Raw genomic sequence first — 25,146 nt, 5'->3', positions numbered from 1 at the left:
CCTGTGAACAGGAGCGCCCGCCTCCCGCGTGGGCGGGCCCAGCGAGGTCCTGTACCTCAGGGCCTCTCAGAGGGCTGCAGCCTTAGCCGTCCAGGAAGCTGCCTGCTTTGGCGGGAAGGGCAGTCAGCGGGTTTATGCTCAGTCCCTCCTGGTTCTGGCCACGCTGTGTGACTCGGGGCTGCGCTCTGTCCCTCTCTGAGCCAGAGCTTCCGCCATGTGACGTGAGGTGGTGGACACAGGCCTCACTAAGGAGCTTCCTTCTCTGTGGCCAATCTGGTGGGAAGGACGGGCTTCGGGGTGGGCAGAGGACAGGTCAGCAGCGGGCACGGAGCGCCGAGCCTGGCTCAGCTCACAGACTAGCGATGAGGCCGCTTCAGGCGCCTTCTCTGTCCCCACTCAGCGGGTCTGGGCAACTGGATCCCGGACACTTCGGATCCAACTGCGCTCCCAGCAAGCTTTCCCTGGGGCCCCATCACCCCCTCCCAGGCCCCGCCCCTCGGGAGCCTGTTAAATGGTATCCCCCACCCCGCTGTGCCGGGTGTCGGGGTCCCCATCTGTAAAAGGGAACCCTCCCCTCCCCCAAGGTTTCTGGAGGAGGAAGTGAGATCATCATCGTAGGTGACCGCCTCCAGCCCAGCGCGGGTGATGCCAAGGGGGCTCCATAGATCTCGCTCCTCCCTGCCCCCTGCCCACCGCCGTGACCTCTGCACACAGCCTCGCCCTCTTCCAGGCTCCCCTCCAGCCCCAGCTGGCAAGCAGTGTTTCCTGTCTCTTGCTGAGCCTGCCTGGAGCCCTGGCTGATGTTGCCGTTAACTCTCCTTATTGATCGTCCCAGGGCTCTGGGGAGGGCGGCCGCTGGTCTCCATGCCTTGGACCAAGCCCAGGCTGGCCCTGGCAGGAGCCGGGACAGGGCAGGAACTGGCTGTGCTGGACACCGTGTCCAGGGCTTTCACCTGCATCAGCTTCTCTCATCCTCCAAGTGACCCCGGAAATCCGATCGGAGACTCCCCACCCCAGATGAGGAGCCAGGCTCTAGGGTCCCTGGGGCAGAGCCCTGATGGAGGGAACGTGGCTTGCAGAGAAACACCCGATCCTGTGTGGCTCTGCCCCAGGCCCCTAGCGCCCTCGCCTGGCCAGAGTGGGTACAACACACCCCTCGGGTTTCTGCCCGTGCCTCCTCCCAGTGGGAGCATCTCTACCGGCTTGGGCCACCTGCTTCCTTGTCCGTCCCTCCAGAAAGCATGCCCAGGGGCTGGGGACAGAGAAAGGCAGGGGAGTGATTTATGAACAGAGCTGCGCTGCTTAATCAGAGAGCCCCTCCCGGGCCCACGCCCCGCAGATGGGGCTGAGCCGCCATCTGGGGCAGCAGGAGGGGCGAGATTAATAAAGCTGTCTGGCCCAGGCGGGAGCCTGCTGTGGGAGCCCCGAGGCGCCGTGCGACCTCCGCCCCCTCCCGGCCCCGCTGTGGGCCTCAAGGCTCCCATCTGTCAGGCGATGGCAGCACTGGGTCAGCCCCCCGGGCCCTCCAGCTGGCTCAGGGCAGGAGCTGGCTGGCTGGCTGAGACTCTGGGCCTGATTCAGGTCAGAACTGGGGTGAAGACTGAGACACGACGCTCCCTGGTTGCGGCACCCTCTCTGCTGCCCTGCCCCGTGGACTGGAGCCCCGTCAGGAGCTGTGATTTGGAGCCCAGCAGGCTTGGCGCTTAACCTTAGCCATGTCTTACAAGCCAGGCGCATGGTCCTGGGTCAGCTCATTTCCATCTCTGGGCCTCAGTTTTGCCGCCTGTAAAATGAGGTCCTAATGGTACCCGTCTCCTGGCTGGGGGTGAAGGAGGAGACACACGGACACGTGCGGCAGCCGCGGGCCCCTGGCAGCCTCTCGGTCCTGTTCGCTGTTGTCAGGCTCAGCTCTCCCAAGACTGCAATGATTCATCTGAATTGGGGCCATTTGGGGAAGACGTTGGTGTCGTCCTGAGCCAGCCGAGAGCCCACAATTCCCTCCACGTGACCCTTCCATGATCAGCGCCCACTTATTCTAGATCCACAATGAGGCTGCTAGGAGGAGCTCCCCGTGGGGACCACGTGTGGCACATTCCAGGCCTGCCCATCCCCCACGGAACCAGGAATTCTTTTTTTTTTTAAAAAAAAGATTTATTTTATTTATTTGAAAGACAGAGTTACAGAGAGATGTAGAGACAGAGAGAGAGGTCTTCCATCTGCTGGTTCACTCCCCAGATGGCCGCAACAGCCGGAGCTCCACCGATCCAAAGCCAGGAGCCAGGAGCTTCTTCCGGGTCTCCCACATGGGTGCAAGGGCCCAAGGACTTGGGCCATCTTCTACTGCTTTCCCAGGCCGTAGCAGAGAGCTGGATCAGAAGTGGAGCAGCCAGGACTCGAATTGGCGCCCATATGGGATGACGGCACAACAGGCCAGGGCTTTAACCCACTGCGCCACAGCACCAGCCCCACGGAACCAGGAATTCTTATGGCTCCTGTTGATCAGGCTGGTTCCATCCCGGAGCAGGGGGCCGGGCAGTGACCAGGGCTGGCGCTGTGCGCAGCACTGCAGAGACAGCAGTGATGGGGTGGAGTCATAGGCACCACTCAGGCTGTCCTGGTCCAGGGCAAGCGTGGGATGGGGGCCCAAGCAGGACAAAGAGAGAACGGAGAGGTTGGGTGACATTGGGGATGACAGCTGGAACAGAGCAGAGGAAGAGGAGGGAGCCATGACCTCTCCCTGCTGCTCAGAGCCCTGGGGCGGGGTAGGGGGCCAGGAGCTACAGCCTTGGCCCTGGGCCCCAGGGTCCCATTCCCCAGGCTGCAGAGGGGGTCTGTGGGCCCAGAGGACTTCCCCTCGGTCCCTTCTGGTATCCACCTGCTGGGCGTGTCTTGCTCCAGGGCAGTTCCGAGGCCTCTTGGGTGCTGCCCTGTTCCCCTTCCTCCAACCACATCCCCCCAAACTGCTTTTCTGATTTGCTGCCTGAAGCTCTAAAAGCAGCTTGAAATCCCTGGAGGGTGCCCAGTTTTGCCAGCTGCCTTGCCAAGCCTCCGCTTCCTTCTGTAGAATGGGTCGATAATCCAGCCACCAAGCGACTTTTCAGTAGATTCAATGGAGCCAATGGAATTCAAGGAAATTGCGCAGGAGGAGACACCCTTGATTCCAGCCCCCTCAGTCGGATCCATCGCTTACTGGCTGCGTGATGCTGGACAGGCCACGCCCCTCTCCAGGACTCCTGTCCCATACTACAAGTGCAACCTCCTAGGGTGCTCCGAGCATACAGTGAGCTCAGGCGTGTCAGTGCCATTGTGCGTGTCACATGCAAAGCTGGTGCACACAGTGCGCATGCGTAGGCCACGCAGGGCTTCCAGCATCTGGGTCATAGCGAGCGCTCAGTGGGGACACCCCGTTTGCTGTCTGCCCCTCTGCCTCTCTCCATCTCAGCTCTCGCTCAAGACCTCCTTCACCGTCCTCTCCTCCACCTGCAGGATGATTACACCAGCGGAGTGAGCCCCCCTCCTCCTGCTCCCCAGCCCTGTAGCTGTCTGTGCTGCCTTAGCTCTTCTCACCTCCTGCTCCCCCTAATGCGCTGCGGGGAGAAGGGGCTTATTTACATCCATATCTCCCAGTGTAGCTCATGACACACAGTAGGAGCTCAGTATTCATCTAATGAATATTTGATGGGTAGACAGGTGAATGAGTAGAGGGAAGGAAAGAGGGGATGGGAGGATGGATGGATGGGGATGGATGGATGGATGGATGGATGGGAGGGTGGATGAATGGATAGATGGGGATGGATAGATGGGTTGGATGGATGGGAGGGAGAATGGATGGATGGGTAGATGGATGGATGGGTGTAGATGGATGGATGAGGATGGATGGATGGATGGATGGGAGAGAGGGAGAATGGATGGATGGGTGGATGGGTACAGATGGATGGATGGGTGGATGGGTACAGATGGATGGATGGGTACAGATGGATGGATGGGTATAGATGGATGGATGGGTATAGATGAGTGGATGGATGGGAGAGAGGGAGAATGGGTGAATGGATGGATGGATGGGTATAGATGGGTGAATGGATGGGAGAGCAGGAGAATGGGTGAATGGATGGATGGGTGGATGGATATGGATAACAGATGGATGTGATGCATGGGAAGATGGGTGAATGGATGGACAGATGGATAGATGGATTAGATGGATGGATAGATGGATGGATGGGAGGATGGATGGATATGGGAGATGAAGGGAAAGAAGGAGAGAGGGTGGGTGTAGAGGAATCCTTCGCCCATCGCCCCCTCACAGGCTGTAGGCAGACTTGTATCTTGAGAGCTGGAAATGTCGCCGTTCCTCCCCACGGGAACACCCACCACAGCCCAAGCTCCCCGGGCCATGTGTTTGTTCAGGATTGTCCTGTAGCGCTGTCTGAGCAGATCTGGCTGGGGAATCCCCCGCAGGTGCTAGAACAGGGGTCTCCAGATGGTGCCCGTTTGACTTCTGAAATCAAACTCTCATTCCCAGTACTGGCAGCGGCCCCGTAAGAGAACCTTCTGGCAAATCCTCATGCAAAGCCGAGGAAGCCTTTCCAGCGTCAAATTCCTGGCTGCTCAGAGTCGGGGTTTCCAGGGAAGGTTCAGTGAATCAGGTGCGGGTGGCACCCGGGTAGCATCCAGGCATGTGGGCCCCCGATCCCAGCATCTCCCGTCAACTCCTCAGTCACATGCAGCCAGATCAGCCGAGATACGGCCCAGGCCAGGACCTGCGCACCTCTGGGAGATGTGGCTCATCACCCGGCCCCGGCCAGGGCACCTGGCACCGCCGTCCAGGCAGAGGCGGGCACCGGAGCCGACCTCCCTGGCTGGAGTGGCCCCAGGTGCTGCGGGCTTTTCATTAGCGCTAATGGGTGCGGCTGAGCAAGACCCTGGCCCCGGGCGTGTGCGCTGGGAGGGCGGGTGTCATCAATGGCTCCATATTGATTTGCGGTAGTAACTGAATATTTGCTCTTACAGGACAAGCTGGGCTGACGAAAGAAGCGAACACGAGCCCTACGGAGCACAAGACTCCATCCTGCTGACGCCTGGAGAGCTGCCCAGGTGCCGAGTCCACGGTCACCTGTCCTCTGGCTGCGCCCTGTGGCCCGCCTCCCACCCTGAGTCTGTCTCTCCTGTGCCGCCTCCTGCTCTGCCTCTCCCTCCCCTTCGGACTTGCTTTATCTGTGTCTCTGGTCTGCTGACTGTTCTCTGTGCTATCCCTGGTTCCTCTTCTCCCACGTGCACTCATTCACCCCCACTCTTCATTCATTCAGGTTTATTCATTGAGGAGCCATCTTGGGCAGGCACCGCTCCAAGCCCTAGGACGGTGGCAGCGGACAAAGAAGTGAGTGTGTGGTGGTGAGGCTTCCGCAGTCTCCAGGCTGCTCTGGAAGTCAGCAAGGAGCGCCGGGGCGGGGCTTCCAACCTCAGACCCAGCACTGACCACTCTGGGATTGGCCAAAGCCCCTTGCAGAATCCTCGTGACCAAAAGGAGGGCGCTGGGCGGGGTCACTGCTCCCTGACCTTTCACACCTGCGACCTTCCTTTATTTATTCCTTTATTTTATTTACAGTTTATTTTATTTTATTTTAAAGGCAGAGGCAGGGGGTTGGGGGTGGTGGTGGCTCTTATCTGCTAATTCACGCACCCAAATGCCTGCAATGACCAGGCTGTGCCACGGCTGACGCCTGGAGCCGGGACCTCCATCCGGGTCTCCCACAGGAGTGACCGGCACCCGATCTGTGCCTTGCGCCATCACCGCTGCCTGCCAGGGGCTACACCGGCAGGAGCAGAGCAGGGAACTGAACCCAGGCCTGTCGAGTGCTTCGGTGGATACACTGGTGGCGTCAGTTACACAAGGACTGGGTCCAGGTCTGCGTGGAACGAGCAGTGACATCACAGAGAGGCTCCCCTTAGATTGATTCCCTCCAAGCCTGGCTTTGTCCCCTCCCCCCCACACACACAGGACCAGCAGGCACGTCTGGGGGTCAGGCCGTCTGCATAAACACCCACTAAGTGCGGGACAGTCCCACGGCGGGGTGCACTATCTCTGTGACAGGCACAGGAGACCCACAGGGCAGATCCAGGGCGCCCATTCGTGGGGTCTCTGGGGCAGACGCTGTGGCGTGGAAGGATGGGCAGGACCACAGTGTCTCAGTGCTCCCGCGTGGGCAGTGGAAGTCACCCTGGGTCAGTCTGCCTGCGACACGGACGCCGCCTTTCCTCCCTCGGGGCCCCAGGGTTCACGAGAGTGCTGCTGCCTTCTTGGGGACCCCTGACGCTTTCTCCTTCATCTTCGTGCTGTGGCCAGAGCTGCTAAGACACGGGGTCCCCACCCTGGGGTGGTTTAATTGCCCCCAAACCAAAGGCACGCCCCTGTTGAGCCAGCCTACGGTGACAGGTGCAGTTCTGAGCTGCGATTGGAAATACGGAAAATAACTGTAGGATGTTGCTTTAGTCTCGGGGAACCCAGCTTGAGACCCTCCAAATACGAGCCCTGATCAGAAACTCACAGGATGGCTCGGGGTTCTTCTTAGCGCCCCCTCCTTTGCCAGAGCTTCTCCGTGTCCCCCTTCTCCTTTAAAGTAAATTAGAGAATTAGGTAGGGATGACTTAGCTTCTAGAAGGCTCTGAGGGGAGGAGGGGCGCTAAAGCCAGATCCAGGCAGAGATTGGATGTCCTGTGTGTCTGTCACGATAGTCTAGCCAATGTGCTCTGGAGATGTGTCCCCACATTCAGAAGCCCCCGCCCTTTCAGGGGGTGGAGCTAGTGACGGTTTTTCTGTTCACTTCAGCCTGGCGGGTGGGCGGTGCCCCGTGAGGCTGTCTCCCCTGGACAGTGGGACATAGAGTAGACAAATGGCGGCCTGAAGCCCGGTCTGCACTTTGCAGGACAAACATCCAGGGAAAAACCATGATTGGGATGGGGCCGCAGAGTCGGAGAGGCATGGGTCCTAATTCTGGGCGGGCACTTCGGTGCTGTGTGACATTGGGCCAGCGACCCCACCTCTCCGAGCCTCAGTTCCCGACCCGGAAGAGTGGAATGGCGTTCCCTGCTTCCTGGAGCTTGGAGGGGCTCAGGGAAATCGTGCATTCGGGGGCCGCCGGTGCCCGCTGCTGCGGTCCTTAGCCGCCTCGTGCCACGCTCTGCCCTCGGTGTCTTCCACGCCTTATGAGGAAGCAGGTCACACGCAATCCAGGAGCCTGGCCTCCCAGGCAAGCCTGGCAGGGCTGGAAGTCCACTTCGTTACCCCTCACCCACCCTGCCCTCAAGCCGGACCCCGGATCCCCCACCCTCTGGCCCGCACCTGCTTTCCTACCTTCCCCATCCTTGAGGTGGCCGCAGGCTGTTCCCGGGAGACACGTCTCCTTTCAGGGCAGAGCCCAGCCCGTGAAATGCAACCTGCAGCGGCTGCAGAGCCGCAATAAACACCGGAGCCCCTTTATGAGCTGCCGTCTTTATTATTCCTTAATTGCTAAACAGCCAGAGCCAGCAAAAGCAGGATGTCCCCCTGGAGAGAAGCTTTGCCGAGGTGGGCAGCAGGGAGGGACAACTGGGCCGGGCAGCCCACACATCCTGGCCTCTCAGGGCCTGGGCTGCTCTGCCCTCCCCGCGGCGCCTCCGGTCCAAGTCAGAAATGGACAGGCCACTACATTTCCGCTCGTTTACAGATGCTGAGATCAGAGAGGGCTCGTGCTTGCCTGAGGTCCCACAGCAGTGACTCACAAAGCAGGAGGCCCCACCTGGGCCATTCCTCTCCCCTCCCCTTCCCACCCAATTGAAATAAAGTCCTTAGGGCCTTGCTTCCAGTTCACACCACGCTTTCCTCTTTGCACGGCCGTGCGTTCATCACTGGGCGACTTGCTGCCTCAGTTTCCCCTTTGGGTGAAACAAGAGTGTCGTCCCAGGTGGGCTCCAAGTGGTCCCCCATCTCCTGGCTTCGATGCCGGGTGGCCCTGCCCGTGTGCCACCTGCTGAGCTGTTTTTTCTACATCGCAGGAAGCAGATACAGAGAGCCAGGTGCCACGGGGCCGGTACCCAGAGCAAACGGCGGGTGTGCCTGTCACACCCTCCCCAGGGCCGCAGTGCCTGAGTGGTGTCACGGGCACTGGCCAGCCAAGGTCGGCTGATGGACTGACACCAGGCTCATCGGCAGAAGCTGCACGAGGAGAGAAGGAGGCCCCGGCCCTGCTGCCAGGCGCCTCTCCTGGGAATCTGGGAGCGTTGGCTTTGCCTGCTGGAGAGGGCACTGGGTTAGGGTCTCAGGCAGAGAAGGCTGAGTGCCCGCCTCGCGCCAGGCACCCCACACAAGCTTTGGTGCTACCGCCTACAAGTGGTGTGGCCTTGGGCAAATTCCTTAGCCCCTCTGCTATTTCATCCACTTCACCGGCCTGAGGTCGGGATTGGCCGTTGAATATCGCCCCATCGCTTGCTGCGGGAATTAGATGTGATGATATCTGCAAAGCCCTTGGCACCCTGCCTCTTCCCCAAACAGTGGCTGCTATCACTGTGTTTTTAAAGATTTATTTATTTATGTATTTGGAAGGTAGAGCAACAAAGAGCAAGGGAGAGAAAGAGAGAGAGATCACCCATCTGCTGGTTCACTCCCCAAATGCCTGAAATAGTCAGGGCTGGGCCGGGCTGAAGCCAGGAGCCAGGAACTCCATCCTGGTCTCCCTCGTGGGTGGCAGGGGCCCAAGGATGCTTTCTAAGGCATTTCAGCAGGGAGCCGGATCAGAAGCAGAGCAGCCGGGACTCAAACCAGTGTTCCAGTATGGGGTTTTGGTGTTGCAAGTGCAGCTTAACCCATGGTGCCACATCTAGCCATATTTTTTTAATAAATTATTTTATTTCTTTGAAAGACAGAGTTACTTGGCCGGTGCCGCGGCTCACTAGGCTAATCCTCTGCCTGCAGCACTGGCAACCCAGGTTCTAGTCCTGGTCGGGGCACCGGACTCTGTCCCGATTGCTCCTCTTTCAGTCCAGCTCTCTGCTGTGGCCCGGGAGTGCAGTGGAGGATGGCCCAAGTCCTTGAGCCCTGCACCCACATGGGAGACCAGGAGAAGCACCTGGCTCCTGGCTTCGGATCAGCGTGGTGTGCCAGCTGCAGCATGCCAGTCACAGCGGCCATTGTGGGTGAACCAATGGAGAAGGAAGACCTTTCTCTCTGTCTCTCTCTCTCTCACTGTCTACTCTGCCTGTAAAAAGAAAGAAAGAGAGAGAGAGAGAAAGAAGAAAAGAAAGAGTTACAGAGAGAGAGAGAGAGAGAGAGAGAGAGAAGTCTTCCATTCCGTTGGTTCATTCCCCAGATGGCCACAACAGCTGGAGCTACACCAATCCGAAGCCAGGAGCCAGGAGCTTCTTCCAGGTCTCCCACACATGTGCAGGGGCCCAAGCACTTGGGCCATCTTCCACTGCTTTTCCAGACCATAGCAGAGAGCTGGATCAGAAGTGGAACAGCCAGAACTCAAACCGGTGTCCATATGGGCCGCGGGCACTGCAGGCAGTGGCTTTAACCCACTGCGCCACAGCGCCAGCCCCTATTGGTTTTATTTTAAGGACTAGTTGTACACAGGTATGGGGTACAGGGTGATGTTTAATGTTCCTAATACTATAATACTGCTCAGGATATTAAAAGAGTACTTGTGATGGCATTAGTAATAAACCTCACACACTCAGCCACCTGCCTCTGTGGCGGGTTGGAACTGAGTCCAGCCACGTCCCAGGGGAGAACCTAGGCGCTGCACAAGGCAACCAGGCAGCATCTCCCCACATCCACCCACGCCCAACACACTCTCAGAATGCTTTGCACCAAGTCCTGCCGTAAAGGCTCATGCCACCTGCAGGGAGCACCCGAGGAGGAACCCAGGATGGACTTGGGGTCTGCGCCACCCCCACCCCAACTCCCATGGGACACAGGTGTGTCATGGTCCTTCTGTCGCATGGACCTCTAATCCTGGCCCCCAGTCTCTCCCCAGAGCAGCGATAAAGAAGATGTGGGAATACTGAGTGTCGATTACAAACAAAACGAGGGAGCCGACACAGCTGGGCCAGGCACGCCGAGGCTTGCCCAGTTACAGCTGGCTGGACAGCACGGTGTTCCATGCCTTGCCCCTACGGGCATCCGTCTAGGGAGGGACACGGAGGGCTCCGGCTGGAGCCTAAGACGCAGGGCTTGGAGCCCTGGGAGGGGCCTGTGTCCACTTTCCTGGCTGCTCCCTCCTCGCTGGCACCCAGGGCTGCCCTCCCGTCCTGTGGCTGGAGGGTGTGTGCTTGCACAGAGCACAGGACCTGGGTTCCGATCCAGGCTTGGGGACCTCAGCAAGCCCCCAAGGCTCTGAGCCTGTGTTTTTGCTTATCCCGATGGAAGACTCACGCCTGCGCTAACCACTGATCACGTGAGGCTCTGGCTTTAATCTCCATTTTCAAGTTGGGGGTGGGGGTTAAGACCCAGAGAGGTGGAGTAATTTGCCCAGGGTCACACAGCACATGAGTGGTAGAGCTGGGGCTTGGACCACAGCAGGCTGACTCCAGCCTGCTCCCTGCTGCCAACCCCAGCCGGATTCTCTGCCTCCCTCCTCCTCCTCCTCCAGCTGCCAGGGCAGGGCTGGCCTTGGGGTCCCTCTGGGGAGGGCGTGGGGTTTTATTCCTGGGCGGGGGCCCCAGTGTGGGGGCACTGAGGCGGCTTTGTATTTCCTAGGCCGATCACCATGGAGGGCGACTGTCTGAACTGCATGAAATACCTGATGTTTGTGTTTAACTTCTTCATATTTGTAAGTCTTCCTGGGTTTCCCCGGGCCCCTGCTGGGCTGAGGTAGGGGGTGGGTGGGAGGCGGAGCTTTCAGGAGAGGGGTGGAGCCACAGCCCCGCAGCGCTCACCCGTGTCATCACCGGAGAGTTTTACACGGAGTCTGGCTTAGGCAGGGGTGGGGGTGGGGATGCGGGGGTAGCAGTCCTGAGTGAGCTTAGGTCCTGGTGCTTGGGAGCTGACCCCCGGTAGGGAGGAGGAGAGAAGGGGATGGGGGCCATCAGAGGGCACCGAGAGGGGACCCCAACCTTCTCCCCATCAGAGCTGCAGGAGCTGGGCGGGGAGGCCACTGACTTGATCAGGAGGCTGTGCAGGCTTGGCCAAGGCCATTGCACCAGCAGCGTGACGTGGCGCACGCTTAGCTTCTCAGAACCCCTGTCTCCTCTCCCAGTGGCTGACCTCAGCAGGCTCTCTGAAGATGGCGCAAGGGAGGGTCACCACGTGCCTGGCAGGTGGGGGCCAGCAGAGCTGAGCCCCTCTCCAGCGTGGGAGGGGTCAGCGGCTGTGAGCGCTCAGGGGGTCCAGAACATTCTGGAAGGTTCTGCTCAGGCATGGCGGCCTGTCCTAGGGACAGAAGCGCGTTCCCGGCTTAGTGCAACTGAGACCTGTGCTATCCGGCGCACTGAGCCTCCCCAGGGCCAGGCCTAGGGGAGAGAGGTCCCCCTCTAGCCAAGACTCTCTCTGCGCCCATCCACTGGTCCACTCCCCCAAATGCCCACAGACAGCTGGGGCTGGACCAGGCTGGCGTCCATCCGGGTCTCCCATGTGGCTGGCAGGGACCCAAGTGCTTAGCCATCCCTGCAGCCTCCTAGGGTGTGCATCCGCAGGAAACTGGGATCAGAGCAGAGCTGGGGCGGGACCCACGGGTGCGCCTGTGGGACGCAGACATTCTGAGTGGAGTCTTAACAGCTGTGCCAAGCGCCTGCCCCGGAAGTAGACAACCCAGTCCCTCCCGCAGGTTCTCCCCCAGCCTCACCACCCTGAAGAGCCAGGAGCCCTGCAGACTTGAACTCCATGCCCAAGGCCTGCACTTGCCACGTGGGGGGGACCCAGGCAAGCCCACCCCGCCTCCAGCCCCAGCAGCCCTGGGCCAGCTTCCTGTGTGCCCGAGCCCCCAGACCTCTCCCAGCAATGAGGAAGAGTAGGTTTTATTAGGGCGGGGGGAAGGAGAAAGATTTTGCAGGGCCAGGGGAGAGGGGTAACGACAGCCTTGGCCAGTCATTGGCTGCTCTTGTCGTCTGCCCTTCTCGCCCCACCCCTGCCCCAAGTCGCCCAAGGCTCAGACCCCCTGGGGGCGGAACTTTGGCTCCTGCACAACAGAACCACTTCCCATCCTTGTCTGTGCCCATGAAACCTAGAATGGGGCTGGACTGAAATCCACTACAGACATCCCTGTGCCTTCTGTGCGTTCGTCCTTTGCAAAGTGCCAGCCAGACTCTTCCTTTAAAACACGAGGCCGCTAAGGCTCAGAGAGGTTAAGCCACTTAGCTAAGATCCCACAGCTGAGAAGGAGCCCAGCCTCTTCTGTGGATTAAGCCACCTGTTCCTGGGGCTCCCTGGTCCCTTGCTGTGTGACCTCCAGCCAGCTGGGAGCCCTCTCTGGGCCTCAGTGTGCAATTGGAGGCCCTGGTGATCCTGAGATGCTCTCCTGCAGCCAAAGCAGGGCGTGGCTCACATATTGCACTTGGAGGGTACGGGTGGCGTCTAAGATCCGGGTACCGCTGCTGGGACATTGACTGACATTGCAAAAGGAGTGTCTGACTCTCCTGTGTGTGCTCTTTCTCCTTTCTTCCCCCACGGCTGGCCTGGGAGCAGCTGGGCGGGGCCTGCCTGCTGGGCGTCGGCATCTGGGTCATGGTGGACCCCACGGGCTTCCGGGAGATCGTGGCCGCCACCCCGCTGCTCGTCACGGGCGCCTACATCCTCCTGGCCATGGGGGGCCTGCTCTTCCTGCTCGGCTTCCTGGGCTGCTGTGGGGCCGTGCGCGAGAACAAGTGTCTGCTTCTGTTCGTGAGTACCCATCCCCCACAGACACACACACACACACACACACACACACACACGCCTGCGGGTGGGAGGCTGGGGCTGCTGACCCGCGGGCCTCTCCTGGCTCGCATGCAGAAATTGACCAGCTTGTCCCAAACTTGGGGCTGTGGGCAGCAGTAGGGCCCCCTGAAGCCAGCATGGGCAGCCCAGAGCCCCCATGGGAAGTCCACGGCACAGGGCACGGGAGCTGAGGTCCTGCGGCAGCAGCAGCTCCTCCCGCGTCCCAGTGCACCTGACTTCCTCCCGCAAGTCAAGCTGGGGGCACAGCATGGGTCCGCCCACCAGAGATTTGCCCGGAGGTGGGAGCCACTGTCGCTGCCCTCCAGGAGCAGGAAGCTCCGACCTCGGCCTCGTGCCTTCGGGGGCCCCAGCTTCCAGAGCCTGCAGACTGGCCTTGGCCTCCAGGTGTGACAGCCCGGCTTCTGAGCCGTTGACCTTGGCCCTGATGCTTGCCCTCCGAAATGATCATCCCTCCCTGCTTCACGACGGAACTCGGGCTGCTACTGGATGAAGCGCCAGCTCTCAGCTATCCAGTTCCAAAACAGAGAGGAGTGCACGGGTGGCTGGGCGAGGCGGGCAGGCAGCCGAGACCATGGGGAGCAGTTAGCAGTGGCGGCCGGCTTATGTCTAAGCATGCACCTGCCCGTGGCCTGGCTCTGTGGCTCCAGGCTAGTTTCTTGACCTCTCTGAGCCTGTCGGCGAGGGGCCCGGCCAGCTCAGCTGCAGTTTAGGGACACATGAGACAAACCCTGGCTGTTCTGGTTCCCTGGACTCCCATGCACTCTGGTGCTTTGGGCCTTTGCTTGTTTTCTTGGCCTGGAGGGGTGGCACGGCTCCTCCCTGAAGGGCTCAGGGGGGGCTCTCCAGGTTCTGGTCCTGCTCTAGCCTTGCTACAGAGAAGGATGTGTGTGGCTGGGTCCCACTCCTCAGGGCGGGAGTTGTGGGGGGAGCGGTGCGGAGTGTGCAGTGTGGGGGAACCCCAGGCTGGTGAGCGGGACATCTTGCCAGGTGGTGTGGACAAGCAGGGAAGCAGAGATGTGATGTGGCCTAGATGAGAGCACACGGCACGGGCCCCGCTCCTGTCCCAGCTGCACATCCGGAGAGGGAGTGAAATCAGCTGTGAGATGAGTGGCCTCTCTACATCAACAAGGCAAACTTTTCATCTGGAGACAAAGGGAAGGCGTGAGCGCCCCCTGGTGGAAGCTTCTCTATCAAGGTCGGCTCAGGCACAGAAGCATCTTGGCTAGGGAGCAGGACTTCAGCAAGGAACTGGGATATGAGTCCCAGGACACACAGCAAACGGCCCTTTCCCCCTCCTCACCTCGGCCCCTGGGGGCTCATTCATTGTTAATGAGCTCAGCGCTGAAGCTGAGACAGGAAGCCAGGCTGGCGCTGTTGGCAGGGAGCAGGCAGGGGCCTGGGCTGCAGCGAGAGACCGCTCCAGCTAAGTGGCTGGCTGTGAGGCCGCCAGCTGGCTGAGGACGGCGTCCCTCCCAGTGCACATGCAGGAGGCCGCCAGACCCAGGCCCAGCACCGGCACTGCCCTCGCGGGAGAGGTGGGACCTGGCTACGGGCCGGGCCTTTCCATCTCCCCCCACTCCTCCCTTTGTCCCTCTTCTGGGTGGCTGCCTTCTGTTCCGTCTCTGCGGCCTCCCTGTCTCCCCACCACCACCCCGGATCTCGCGGGATCCACTCCCGCCCCGTTCCTTGCCTCTGCCCATCGCTCCTTCCCCTCCCCTCTCTGAGACCCAGCACAGGCTGGCCTGAGGTCCCAGTGCGGGTCAGAAGCAGGGGACACTGGGATCCTGGTCTCCTGTCTCCCAGACAGAGGGGCTCCCAGATGGAGAGGCTCTGAGCCCCAGACTGACCAAAATCCGCCTAAAATCACGTGGAGAATGTTCTGTTGTGGTGTGCGTGTGCACGCTGGTGTGTACGCATGTGTGTGCTGCATCACATGTGCACCCTGTGTGGATGCACGCATGTCTGTGCTGGGGGTATGCATATGACTGTGGATGTGTGGTGTGTGTGTGTTCTATGTGAGTTGGTTGCATATGTGCTGTGTGTGTGTCCATGCTCATGGGGTGGGGAGCACGCGTCTCTGGGGAAGGCACACAGCTTCTAGAAGGCTTCCAAAAAGATGCAAGACTTAGAACGTGAGACAACCTGAACCCATCAGGAGAAGGGTGTGGGGCGGGTCCCCTGGTGAGCTCTGGGTTCTTCTAGAAGCCAGTGACTGCCCCTTCCACTGGCCGGGAGGGCACGCAGGTGCATTGAGCGGGCCTGAGAGAGGGAGACAAAAGGAGGGAGTGTGTCATTAGCCATCATCTGCTCCAAGGCTGCAAACCCCTGGGCCCTGGGCCAGTTGGGGCCAGGGACAGTCAGGGCCAGGGACAGTCAGGGGCTGGGACAGCCAGGGCTGGGGACAGTTGGGGCCAGGGATAGTCGACCTAATGACCAAACCCCCTGCTGATCAGCGTATGTAAACACACGTTTCCAAACTTGGCCCCGTGGCTGGGTTCCACAGCACTCGTGGGCGGTGTGGCAGGATCAGCCTGTGTGTGAGTTTCCATGGCACCTTTTTCCTGTTGGCTTCTCTTTGAGTATTTCAAGGGTGTTTTGCCTCCAATTTATTTAGATGTCCGAATTTTTAAAATATAACAAAGATATGCTAAATTGGAAAGGAAGATGGCCAAAATTTAGAACTGAATGCAGTTTGCAAATGTTTATTGATTTATTTCCATCTACTTGAAAGGCAGAATGATAGAGAGCATCTTCCATCTGCTAACTCACGCCCCAAATGCTTGCCACAGCCAGAGCTGGGCCAGGCCAAAGCCGGAAGCCCAGAACGTCCGCCAGGTCTGCCGTGTGAGTGGCAGGGGCCAGGCACACGGGCTGTCTTCCGCCGCATCCCAGGATGCATGAGCAGGGACCTGGACCGGAAGCCGAGGAAGTGAGGCCCCGAACCAGCGCCCACTGTGCCGTGACACCGCCCTGAGATGCGTGCCTCCAGAGGACACGAGGGAACTGGGGTGGGCACGAAGTGTGTCTGCTTGGGAGCCCGGGAAGCAGCCACTGCTGGAGGCGTGTGCACCAGAAAAGCCTAGAAACGCCCATGAGTGGGCCAAACCACGGCGTCTGCCCCTCTGCCGAGTGGCCAGCCCAGGCGCTGTGAAGTGGGTGGCCGGGGTGGGGGACAAGGTGGTGGAGGTGGCGTTGTCACCTCTGTAGGCAGCATGCATGCTTGCTCACCGGATGTCCCCTCGCACACACCTCTCAGTCGCTGTGCCCCGGGAGCCCCTGCCCACGTGGCTGCCTCCTCCAGGGAGGCGGTGATGTAGGGTGCTCATTCATTCATCTCATCCCGATGCCCCCTGGCTCCGTGCAGCTGGCCACTGGTGTGTGTGTGCGTGTGTGTACGAGTGCACGCAGCAGCACCACCTACAGGACCTGGCCTGGAGCAGGTGCTCCAAGAATAGCCCCGGGACGGAGGGCCAGAGAGAAGGCGGCACTCAGAGGGGAGGGAAGAGCCTGGCTTTGGGGTACCTGCTCCCTAACTCCTCGGAATCGCTGCTGGCCTCTAGCCTGCATTTCTGGGGCTTCCAGGAGAACATGCTATCAAGAGGCTATCCTGACTCACGGAGCCCGTGTCTCAGTCCCTGGTGTGTGCCCACCAGCGGTGCCAGCTCCTTGGGGTGCCAGTCCCCATCAGGGAAAGATGCCAAGAGCCCTGCCCCACCAGGCTGCTGGAAGGGTCCCCAGGTCTGGATCAGCAGGGCTCCGCGGTGGTGGAGGCTGCTGGTTCTGCCAAGGACGCGCTCGCTGGCATCTGTCTTGGGATACACGGAGCTCCCTCTCCACTGGCCGCAGCTGTGTGAACCACCTGCGCCCGCCGGCTTTAGGCGGAGCTCTGCACCCAGTCACCCTGGATCTCACCCCACCCATGGAGGGGTACCGCCCACGTCCATGCCACGGCCAGCTCGGGTGCACCCCCCACGGAGGGAGATCACTGCCAAGGTTCCGGCAGTGGCCGCAGCGTGGGGGTGTGGGGCAGATAGTGTAGGTCTTCCGGAGCCGGAGCTGGATGAGCATCCATCACTGGCCAAGGGGCTGCACCCACCAAGGGTTTGGCCTTGGCCTTGGCCGTCTCTGCCAGGCCCAGGAGATGCTTCATGTCCATCTCCAAGACAGACATGGTTCTGATCCGTCCTGAGCCTCTCTCCCCAAAAGCAGACCAAGGGATTTGAAGAACCCTGGGGAACCCATGGGGGCGTGGCCGGGGCTCCCCAGGGAGGGGGGAAGTGACAGAGCCCCATCTGGTCGGGACAGACTCCTCCAGGCGATGGCAGCGGTGCTCAGGGGTGGGTGTGAGGAAGTGGCTCCGAGTGGCTGCTCCTGAGCCGGCAGCACCTCTCCCTGTGCACCTGCAGGAGGTCCTTCCCATCCCTCCACTCCGCCCCGGCAGCAGGGCCAGGGCAGCTGGCGAACCGGAGGTCGGTGCCTGCAGGGGCACCCAGGAGCTCACAACAGGAAGTAATCAGGACAGCACAGCCACTTCGTCTTCCTCCTGCGAGGTTCTCTCGGCGGGCTGTTGGCTCACCGTGCATTCATTCCTCTGACGGCCAGGGGGCTTGGGGAGTGCTGCATGCTGGGTCTTGGTCCCTGTGTCTGGCTGGGGGGAAGTGCCTCTGTGACGTGGGGGACCCCAGAGGTCCTAGGGGAGTCGGGGAAGGCTTCTCGCAGCAGAGACCTGGGCTTCACCTGGCCTAGAAAACCGAGGCATGGATGGGCGAGGTGGGGAGGGGCCTTCCTGGCAGAAGTGGGGGTCTTGGTGTGCGAGGCTCCATGGTTAACTTGGGGGACAACCAGAAGTGCGGAGAAGACAGCAGGACACCAAGCTCCCGGCTCTCCGGTCCGCACCGGCACTGTGTCTGCTCCTCAGTCTCTCTCCTTCATCTCTGCTGAGGACAAACAGGAACTCCCCACTTCCCACCAGGGCTGGTGGGCTGGGGACCCCCTAGAACTCAGGGTCCCCACATCTCGGGCTCACCAGCCATCTCCCTCTGGGGCTGCCTGGTCCAGTGGTTCAGACCGTGCACTGCACAAAGTTGTCTTTCTAAGGGGGTTCCTTTGCATGGAAGCTATGTCATTTGTTTACTTTCTCCATGTCCTGATGGCAACCTTGTGGCCTCCAAGGATGGGTCATTGGTGTGACTTTTATGAAAAACACCTAAGTGGTGGCTGCGGGGTGTCTTAGTCTTACAAAGCTGGGGCCATCAACAGTGGGACAGAGGGAGGAGCGATACCCAGCCGCCAGCCTCAGGAACCCGCCTCCCTCTCTTCGCAGTTCTTTCTGTTCATCCTCATCATCTTCCTGGCGGAGCTCTCAGCAGCCATCCTGGCCTTCATCTTCAGGGAAAATGTAGGTACCAGGTCCCGGGCCCCAGGCCCTGCTCTCTGCTGCCACCCCGTGGCCTTTCTGAGAAACCCCGCCCCTCCTACAGCATCTCAGGGCTGGCAGCCTCCCTCACGCAGCGCTTCCAGCCCAAATCCTGACCCACAGCGCAGCCAGCAAGATCCCCAGGGAGCCCCTTTCTGCAAGGGCTATTCCAGAAGGTTCCAGAGACAGGAGGCCCTTGCGATCTGCCCTGCGTCTGAGAGTGCAGCCCCACACCTTGCCCAGAGGGAGCTGTGCCCGAACCCTAGGACGCGTGCAGGTGCCCCATCCCGCAGCCCCCCATCCCCATGCCAGAGGCCCCAACCCCTCCGAGTTAACTCCCTCCCCGGAGTGGACAGGAGCCCAGCCCCACAGTCAAAGCCTGGAGCAGAACAGGGGACAGAGGGGCAGAGGAGCAGCAGGCACAGCTGGCCTTGGGGCAGAGGGGCACGGCGGCGGCTGTGGGCAGAGAAGGGTGCCCCGGGCAGCGGGGCAAAGGGTGGCCAGACCTTGGGAGAATGCTTTGAGAGAGGCAGCGTCTTACCAAGATGTCTGGGAACCATGGCTGTACAAAGGCCAGGCTGGGACTGGGTGGAAGCGCCTGCCTGGCTGTGTCCGAGGAACAAGTCAGGATGGAAGGGACCAGGTGGGGGCAAGCCCCCCACCCTGGAGAAGCCCCCACACCCTCCCGCTGAGAAGAGCTGCAGGGTACAGAGAGGATACCGGGGAGCCCTGGCCTCGGATCTCCCCAAGGGGGCGCTCCCCCTCCCCAGCCCCAGCAGACAGATGACTGGCACACAGGCTGGGGCTGCACCAAGCTGCCGCATCTCAGCCGCCTGCCCTCTGCCACCAGCTCACCCGGGAGTTCTTCACCAAGGAGCTCACCAAGCACTACCAGGGCAACAATGACACGGACGTCTTCTCCGCCACCTGGAACTCGGTCATGATCACGGTGAGTGACCGCTCAGAGCTGCAATGCCTGTGGCAGCACACTCTAGCCACCTGCTCCGGCCCGGGCCAGACATCAACAATCGATCAGAGCACTCCTCCACCCAGCCCAGGCCTGGTCTTAGAAATCAGTACTCACACGGCCTCCCAGGCAGCCCTGCGGGTGGATTGCAATTTGAACTTGGGGTGCATCCTGTTTGGTTGCCCTCACTAGGGTTTTCAAGTGATGGTAACCTAGCAACTGTTCACTGAGCAGGTACTAAGTACCCCCACCACCTCTGCTTCAGAGAAGCTGAGCGACTTCCCCAGGGTCACACAGGAAGGGCAGATGGAGCCGGCTTCCACCAGTGGTCTTCCGACCCCACTCCTTTGGAGGGGCTGGTCGTGCCCCACCCCCTACACCTGCGTCTTCTCTCTGCTCTCCTCCTAGTTTGGTTGCTGTGGGGTCAACGGCCCCGAGGACTTCAAGGTTGCATCTGTTTTTCGACTCCTGGCCCTGGACAGTGAAGAGGTGCCAGAGGCCTGCTGCCGGAGAGAGCCCCAGGCGCGGGCCGGGGTCCTGCTGAGCAGGGAGGAGTGCCTTCTGGGAAGGAGCCCGTTTCTCAACAAGCAGGTGCCAGGCCGGGGCCGGGGTGGCCAGGGCTGGGGCGGGGAGGGGCACCCCTGCACTCCCGTGGAGGTGTCGTGGGGATCTGGGGCTCCTGCACCTTGGTGGGAGCAGACAGAGGCTCCGTCCTTGCCCTGAGACCCAACTCCAGAGGAGAAGGCGGGGTGGCAGGTGGCCCAGGGCTGCAGGGGGCACTGGGCAGGGTTATGGTTCGGTGAGATTCTGCAGCACAGGTTGAGGGGAGCCCCCGACGTACCCAGTGGGGGCCCCTCCTCAGCCATGCACTGCGTTTTGAAGGAGCTCACATATGCATCCCACTCATGCCAAGGGACAAGGTCTCTCTGACCTGAGCCTCCAAGGTCGCGGATGCTTCCAGACTCCCTGCCTCTCATACCCCAAGGACTTCTCCTCCTTGGAGAGACCCCCCCCCTTCCTGCGTGTGTGGCCTCTGGGAAACAGGCCCCGACAGTGTCCCCTGTGCGCCTGCGCGAGATGCAGAGAGCCCTTGTACTTGCGCCTCTTCACTGACCAGTCCTCCCACCCACACCCTCCACCCCGGCCGAACCTACAGCTGTAGGAGGGGTACAGGGGAGACCAGGCTGGGTGGAAGGGGAGGGAGGAAGGGAGGGGTGGACTGAGTTGTGCCCTGGGCCCTTCACTTGGTCAGGCTCTCCAGGGGGAGGCCAGTAGGGGCAGGGCCGGCCCTGGTCCCGAGGGGCAGGCCGGGCCTCACCCAGTCTCTAGGAGAGGCCGCGGTAGGCCTTCATTATTGCCTGCAGTGCCGCCTTGGCCCAGGCACCCGCCCTGAACCTGATTGCCCGTGCTGCAGCAGAGACAGTGCCTGGCCTGCGGACCCCACTCACGCCCTTGGCCTTGGGAAGAGGCTGTGGGTCACTCCCTACAACCACCAGGCACGGGCTGCCCCTCCCTGGCTCCCTTGCAGCCGTGTCTGTCCCCAACTTCTTACCAATTGGGAGAGAGAGATGATTCCTACACCTTGAGTGACGCCCCGAGGAGGACCTGCTGTGCCAGCACCTCCCCTCCCCCACCCCGCCCAGGCTGTGGTTTAGTGACAGAGCCCTGGGAGCATCCAGAGAGAGGGAGCCAGGGCCACGGGCAGCTCTGTGGGAGCAGAGCAGAGCGGCCGCCAGGGGTCAGGATCTGATGCAAACCACAAAGGAGTTGCCGCCGGCTGTTAGGGGTGCTTGCGACCTGGAAACTTCTGGGGCCACCTGCATGGTGCCCGGGGCTGTGCCACACTTGACGGGCTGTTTCTGCATTCACCCTCGGGGAGGATGACCCTGCAGCCGCCCTCCACGTGGGACTGTCTCTGTTCCCTGCAGTCCAACTGGCAGCCTGCAGAGAGAATGCTGGGAGAGCCGGGTCCTCGTGGGGGATGGGGGCTCTGGGGTTTCTGTCCTGGGAGGCTGGCGAGCCTGGCTTGGGGCGTGTGTGTCGAGAGCGGGCGAGCGTGCAGTGCCTTTGCAGCACCCGAGCCGAGGTGCCCCATGGGTCGGTGGGGGTGGAGCTGTGAGAGCTGCTTAGTGTTGAGTTGCAGTGGGCGCCCCGTCAGAGGGGTGGGCTGGGGTGGAGGGTGGAGGGGCGGTCCCTCCCTGCTCAGTCCACAGCGGCAGGCCCAGGGAGGGACGGTCCCCCCCACGCGCCTCCCTGGGTGGCGCTGGGCTGGACCTTGTGGGGTCATGGGGCAAGGCGATATCCAGGATGGGCTCTGAGCCCAGGGCCTGCCCCCCCCCCATGCTGGGGGCAGAACCCGGCCTTGCCGATGCCCGGCTCCCTTCCCTACCTAGCAGCACAGGTGGGGGGTGCAGCTCAGTGCAAACCCCGGCTCCCCTTGCTCCAGCCAGTGCTGGGGCCGCAGCTCCCTCTCTCCCTCCCTTCCCATGGCTAAAAGGCAGGTGGACCCCTCCGCCACCGGGGGCTGCAGTGCAGGTTAAGAGAGAGCCAAGAGCATCTGAGGCCCCAACCCGGCACCCTCCAGAGGGACGCTCACTGAGGGCAGCATCAGCTGGGCTGTCCATTCCTCCCCACCCCCACCCCCACCCCCCCACCGTGTCTCAGTACCCTGGAAGCCTCCGCTCACCCTCCTGGTGGGCTTGCATCCGTCTAGGGGCCTGGGGGGTTTGTTGGTGCTACAGTCTGCCAAGAGAATGTAGCAGGGAAGTCCCAGGTGCCAGGCAACAGGTGCAGGCTCGGAGGTGCCGGCCGCACCTGCCGGTCCTCCAGGTAAGCCGTGTCCAGCTCAGCTGTGTGCTTAGGAAGGAGCCTGCCGCTTCTCAGGCCGAGAGAGAGACAGAGAGAGAGAGAGAGAGAGAGAGAGAGAGAGAGAAAGTACCGGGCAGTGACACCCACCTGTGTACTCAGACACCCGCCCCCGACTCAGGATCTGCACACCAAGGAGCACAGAGCAGCTGATGGCCCCTCGCAAGCCTGGAGCGTGAGCTGGAGGAGAGGGAGAGGGGCGGGTCCCCGCCGGCAGGGGGCACACAGGGGCTGTGGGGGGAGGGGCAGGAGGCCAGAAGGACCCCTCCCTCCCAGGACAGAGCCCAGGATCTCCCTTTCCTCCCCCACGGAGCAGCTCTGCTATTCTGCTCTGGGCCTGGGTGTCTTAGTCCTTACTGGTCGGCACCCTTGGCCTCACAGAGACAGACACCCTAAGTAAGGGACCTGTGCGAGAGCAGGATTGATTTCTTCAAGAGGGAGAGTGAGCACACGTTCACGCGTGAGCGTGGGCCACCCCACACGGAGAAATGTATCATGAGCGGACCTCAGAGCCCCTCTGAGGAGGGAGCCGGAGACGGGAGGCCCGAGCAGGATCCCTCATGCTCTCGCCTCTTTCCTGAGGACGGGGTGAGACCTGGGTACAGCTCAGTCAGTGTGTGGGAGTTTCATGGGATTTCCATGGCCTCCAGGTGGAGTTCAAGCTCCACGTGGCCATCATGGCCCCAGACGAGACACAGGTGCATCCTGGGAAGGTGGCGGGTCAGACAGGTGGGGAAATCGAGTCACAGTGCAGAAATTCCAGCTCCACGCCCTCTAACTCCCTGCTCGGTCCAGATCCTCGTATTACTTTACAAAGCCATTGACACACAGGTTTGAGGTCGGGGCAACACGGGTCTACAGGCAGACGGGCGCCCCTCCCAGCCGCAGTGGGCTCCTAGGGCGCCTGGGCCTCCCAGGGCTCTGCTCCATCACAGCCTTTGGCTGGGCCCCCAGCGATGGCGCAGGCGAAATCAGACCTGAAGGTGAAGCTGTGACGTTCTGCCCTGGTTGCTATCTGCAGGCCTTCAAAATTTCCTGGGGGACCTGCCTACAATTCTGATCCCCAGTCCGATGAAATGGGGGCCTGGAAAGAAACCCCTCCCCGCCGCCTTTAACCGTACACTTCACTCTAAGCAGCTGCCATGCCACAGTGCCGGCTCAGCATGGCTTGCGCAGGGGGTGGACAGGAAGATGCCAGGGTATGAGGGACTGGGGCCCTGTGGGGCCGTGGTCGGGGCGGGGGCAGCTCCTCTCCCCCCTCCACTCTCTGTCTCCTGTTTCTGAGTCCCAGGATGCTTTGGGAGAGCAAAAGAGCATGGGAAAGAAATCCAGTCAAAGGGCCCAGTGGGTCCGCCTGATCCTGGAGGGCTGCCCGAAGGAGGTGGGATGGAAGCCAAGTTTTGAAGATGGGCTGTGCTGCCTCAGGGCAGAAACTGAAAGCCGGAAATCCTTGTGTAGCCTGGCAGGTGGTGAGGAGGGGGAGAGACGCTGGGTGTGGGATGGTAGGGCCCCCTGGGGAGCACTTGTCCCATCCACAGGGAGCAGCTACTGGGGAGGCTGACAGAGGCCGGAGGGCTCACGGGGCTGGACCCTGTGCTTTAAAAAAAAAAATTCTTTATTTGAAAGGCAGAGAGAGGTCTTCCATCCACTGGTTCCCTCCCCAAATGCTCACGGCAGCCAGGGCTGGGTCGGACCAGAGCCGGGAGCCTGGAACTCCATCCAGGTCTCCCTGATGTGTGGGGCAGGGACCCACGTAGCTGAGCCCTCACCTGTGCCTTCTGGGGGTGCACTAGCACTGCCACTGCATCGGAAGTGGAGGTGGGACTCGAACCCAGGCACTCCCCTGTGGGATGCAGGCCTTGCAAGGGGCAGGTTCATCTGCTGCTGCATTGTGTGTGTGTATCTGTGTCTGTGTATGTGTGTCTGTGTGTGTTTGTGTGTCTGTGTGTGTGTGTGTGTTTCAGAGCAGTGGGCCGTCCACATGTTTGTGGGGAATTTTCCAGTATTCGGATCGCTGTCATAATGACATCACATGGGTCTGTGGCGGACTGGTCTGAAGCTGGTGGATTTTGGCCCTGCCCTAGGGGCAGGTGGCTAAGTGGGTCTCTGGCCTTCAGTTGCCCGATGGCAGGGGTCTGTGGGCCTCCCACCTCCCCTGTGCTGGCCTAAGAGGGGCTTGGCAGGCAGACCTGGTGCCACCTCAGCTGTGGGCCCACTCACCATGGACCCCAAGCCCCTAGTGCTGATGTCGGCCTCCAAGGCCTCCCCGGCCCCCTGGCTGCTGCTTCACCCGTGGCCCTTCCCTCCCAGGGCTGTTACACGGTCATCCTCAATGCCTTCGAGACCTACGTCTACCTAGCCGGAGCCCTAGCCATCGGGGTGCTGGCCATCGAGGTAGGTGGTGGCCCCCACTTCTGCTGCGCCCCTGGGGGAGGGAGCCACACATGGAGCCTGGGGCAGATCCCCCTCTCCCCGGGGGCCTGCACCCCCAGCCTCCCCATCTCCCAGGCTCTGGGCACTGTGGGTGGTAAGCCGGGCTTTGTCTGTCTGCAGCCTGAGAGCCACCCTTAGACCGCAAGCAGGACACATGGGAGGCCCTGAGAGTCACTTCCACCTCCTCCCCATCCCCTCCCCTCCTCCAGCTCCAAGTTCAGGGTGTGCCCTTGCAGTGGGCTCACCAGGGTGGTGGCTGCAGCCTGTGGCCCCAGGTAGCCCCCTGCTCTGTAGGATGCTCAGGGCCTGGGAGAGGGCAGGGCAGCCTTCCTCACCTCCCAAGGGACACCTTAGCCCCTTTCCTGGGGGCATCCCAGAGCCACTTCCAAAGCTGAGCTGCTGCGGGCTTCGTAGACACCACTAGGTGGCACTTCAGCCACCGGGAGGCCTCTCCAGGCTCTCAGGCCGCTGGCTCCAGCATCGCCGAGCCACGCCCAGCCCCAGCAAGGAGCTCTCTGGGGGCCCAGCAGGTCCCCAGCCCGCAGAGAAAGGAAGGTAGCC

The 25,146-nt window shown here is 61.2% G+C and overlaps 1 protein-coding gene across 3 annotated transcripts in view; it reads left to right on the top strand.

Annotated features, from left to right (window-relative positions):
* TSPAN18 (tetraspanin 18) overlaps nucleotides 1-25,146 on the top strand; it is a 166,182-nt gene that overhangs the window by 137,462 nt on the left and 3,574 nt on the right. For all 3 annotated transcript variants that reach the window (XM_051852540.3, XM_089309157.1, XM_017346150.4), the window contains 8 exons: nucleotides 5,008-5,091; nucleotides 5,304-5,374; nucleotides 10,730-10,802; nucleotides 12,653-12,847; nucleotides 18,228-18,302; nucleotides 19,171-19,269; nucleotides 19,696-19,878; nucleotides 24,463-24,546. In XM_051852540.3, the coding sequence (XP_051708500.1) occupies nucleotides 10,740-10,802; nucleotides 12,653-12,847; nucleotides 18,228-18,302; nucleotides 19,171-19,269; nucleotides 19,696-19,878; nucleotides 24,463-24,546 (699 nt within the window). In that variant the 5' untranslated portion in view covers nucleotides 5,008-5,091; nucleotides 5,304-5,374; nucleotides 10,730-10,739. The remainder of the gene's footprint in view (nucleotides 1-5,007; nucleotides 5,092-5,303; nucleotides 5,375-10,729; nucleotides 10,803-12,652; nucleotides 12,848-18,227; nucleotides 18,303-19,170; nucleotides 19,270-19,695; nucleotides 19,879-24,462; nucleotides 24,547-25,146) is intronic.

The sequence above is a fragment of the Oryctolagus cuniculus genome, chromosome 1, assembly GCF_051225735.1.
Source record: "Oryctolagus cuniculus isolate XC-2025 breed Fujian yellow rabbit chromosome 1, ASM5122573v1, whole genome shotgun sequence".
Classification (NCBI taxonomy): Eukaryota; Metazoa; Chordata; class Mammalia; order Lagomorpha; family Leporidae; genus Oryctolagus; species Oryctolagus cuniculus.
Note: the sequence above shows the minus strand (reverse complement) of the source record. Positions and strands in the feature narration are given on the sequence as shown.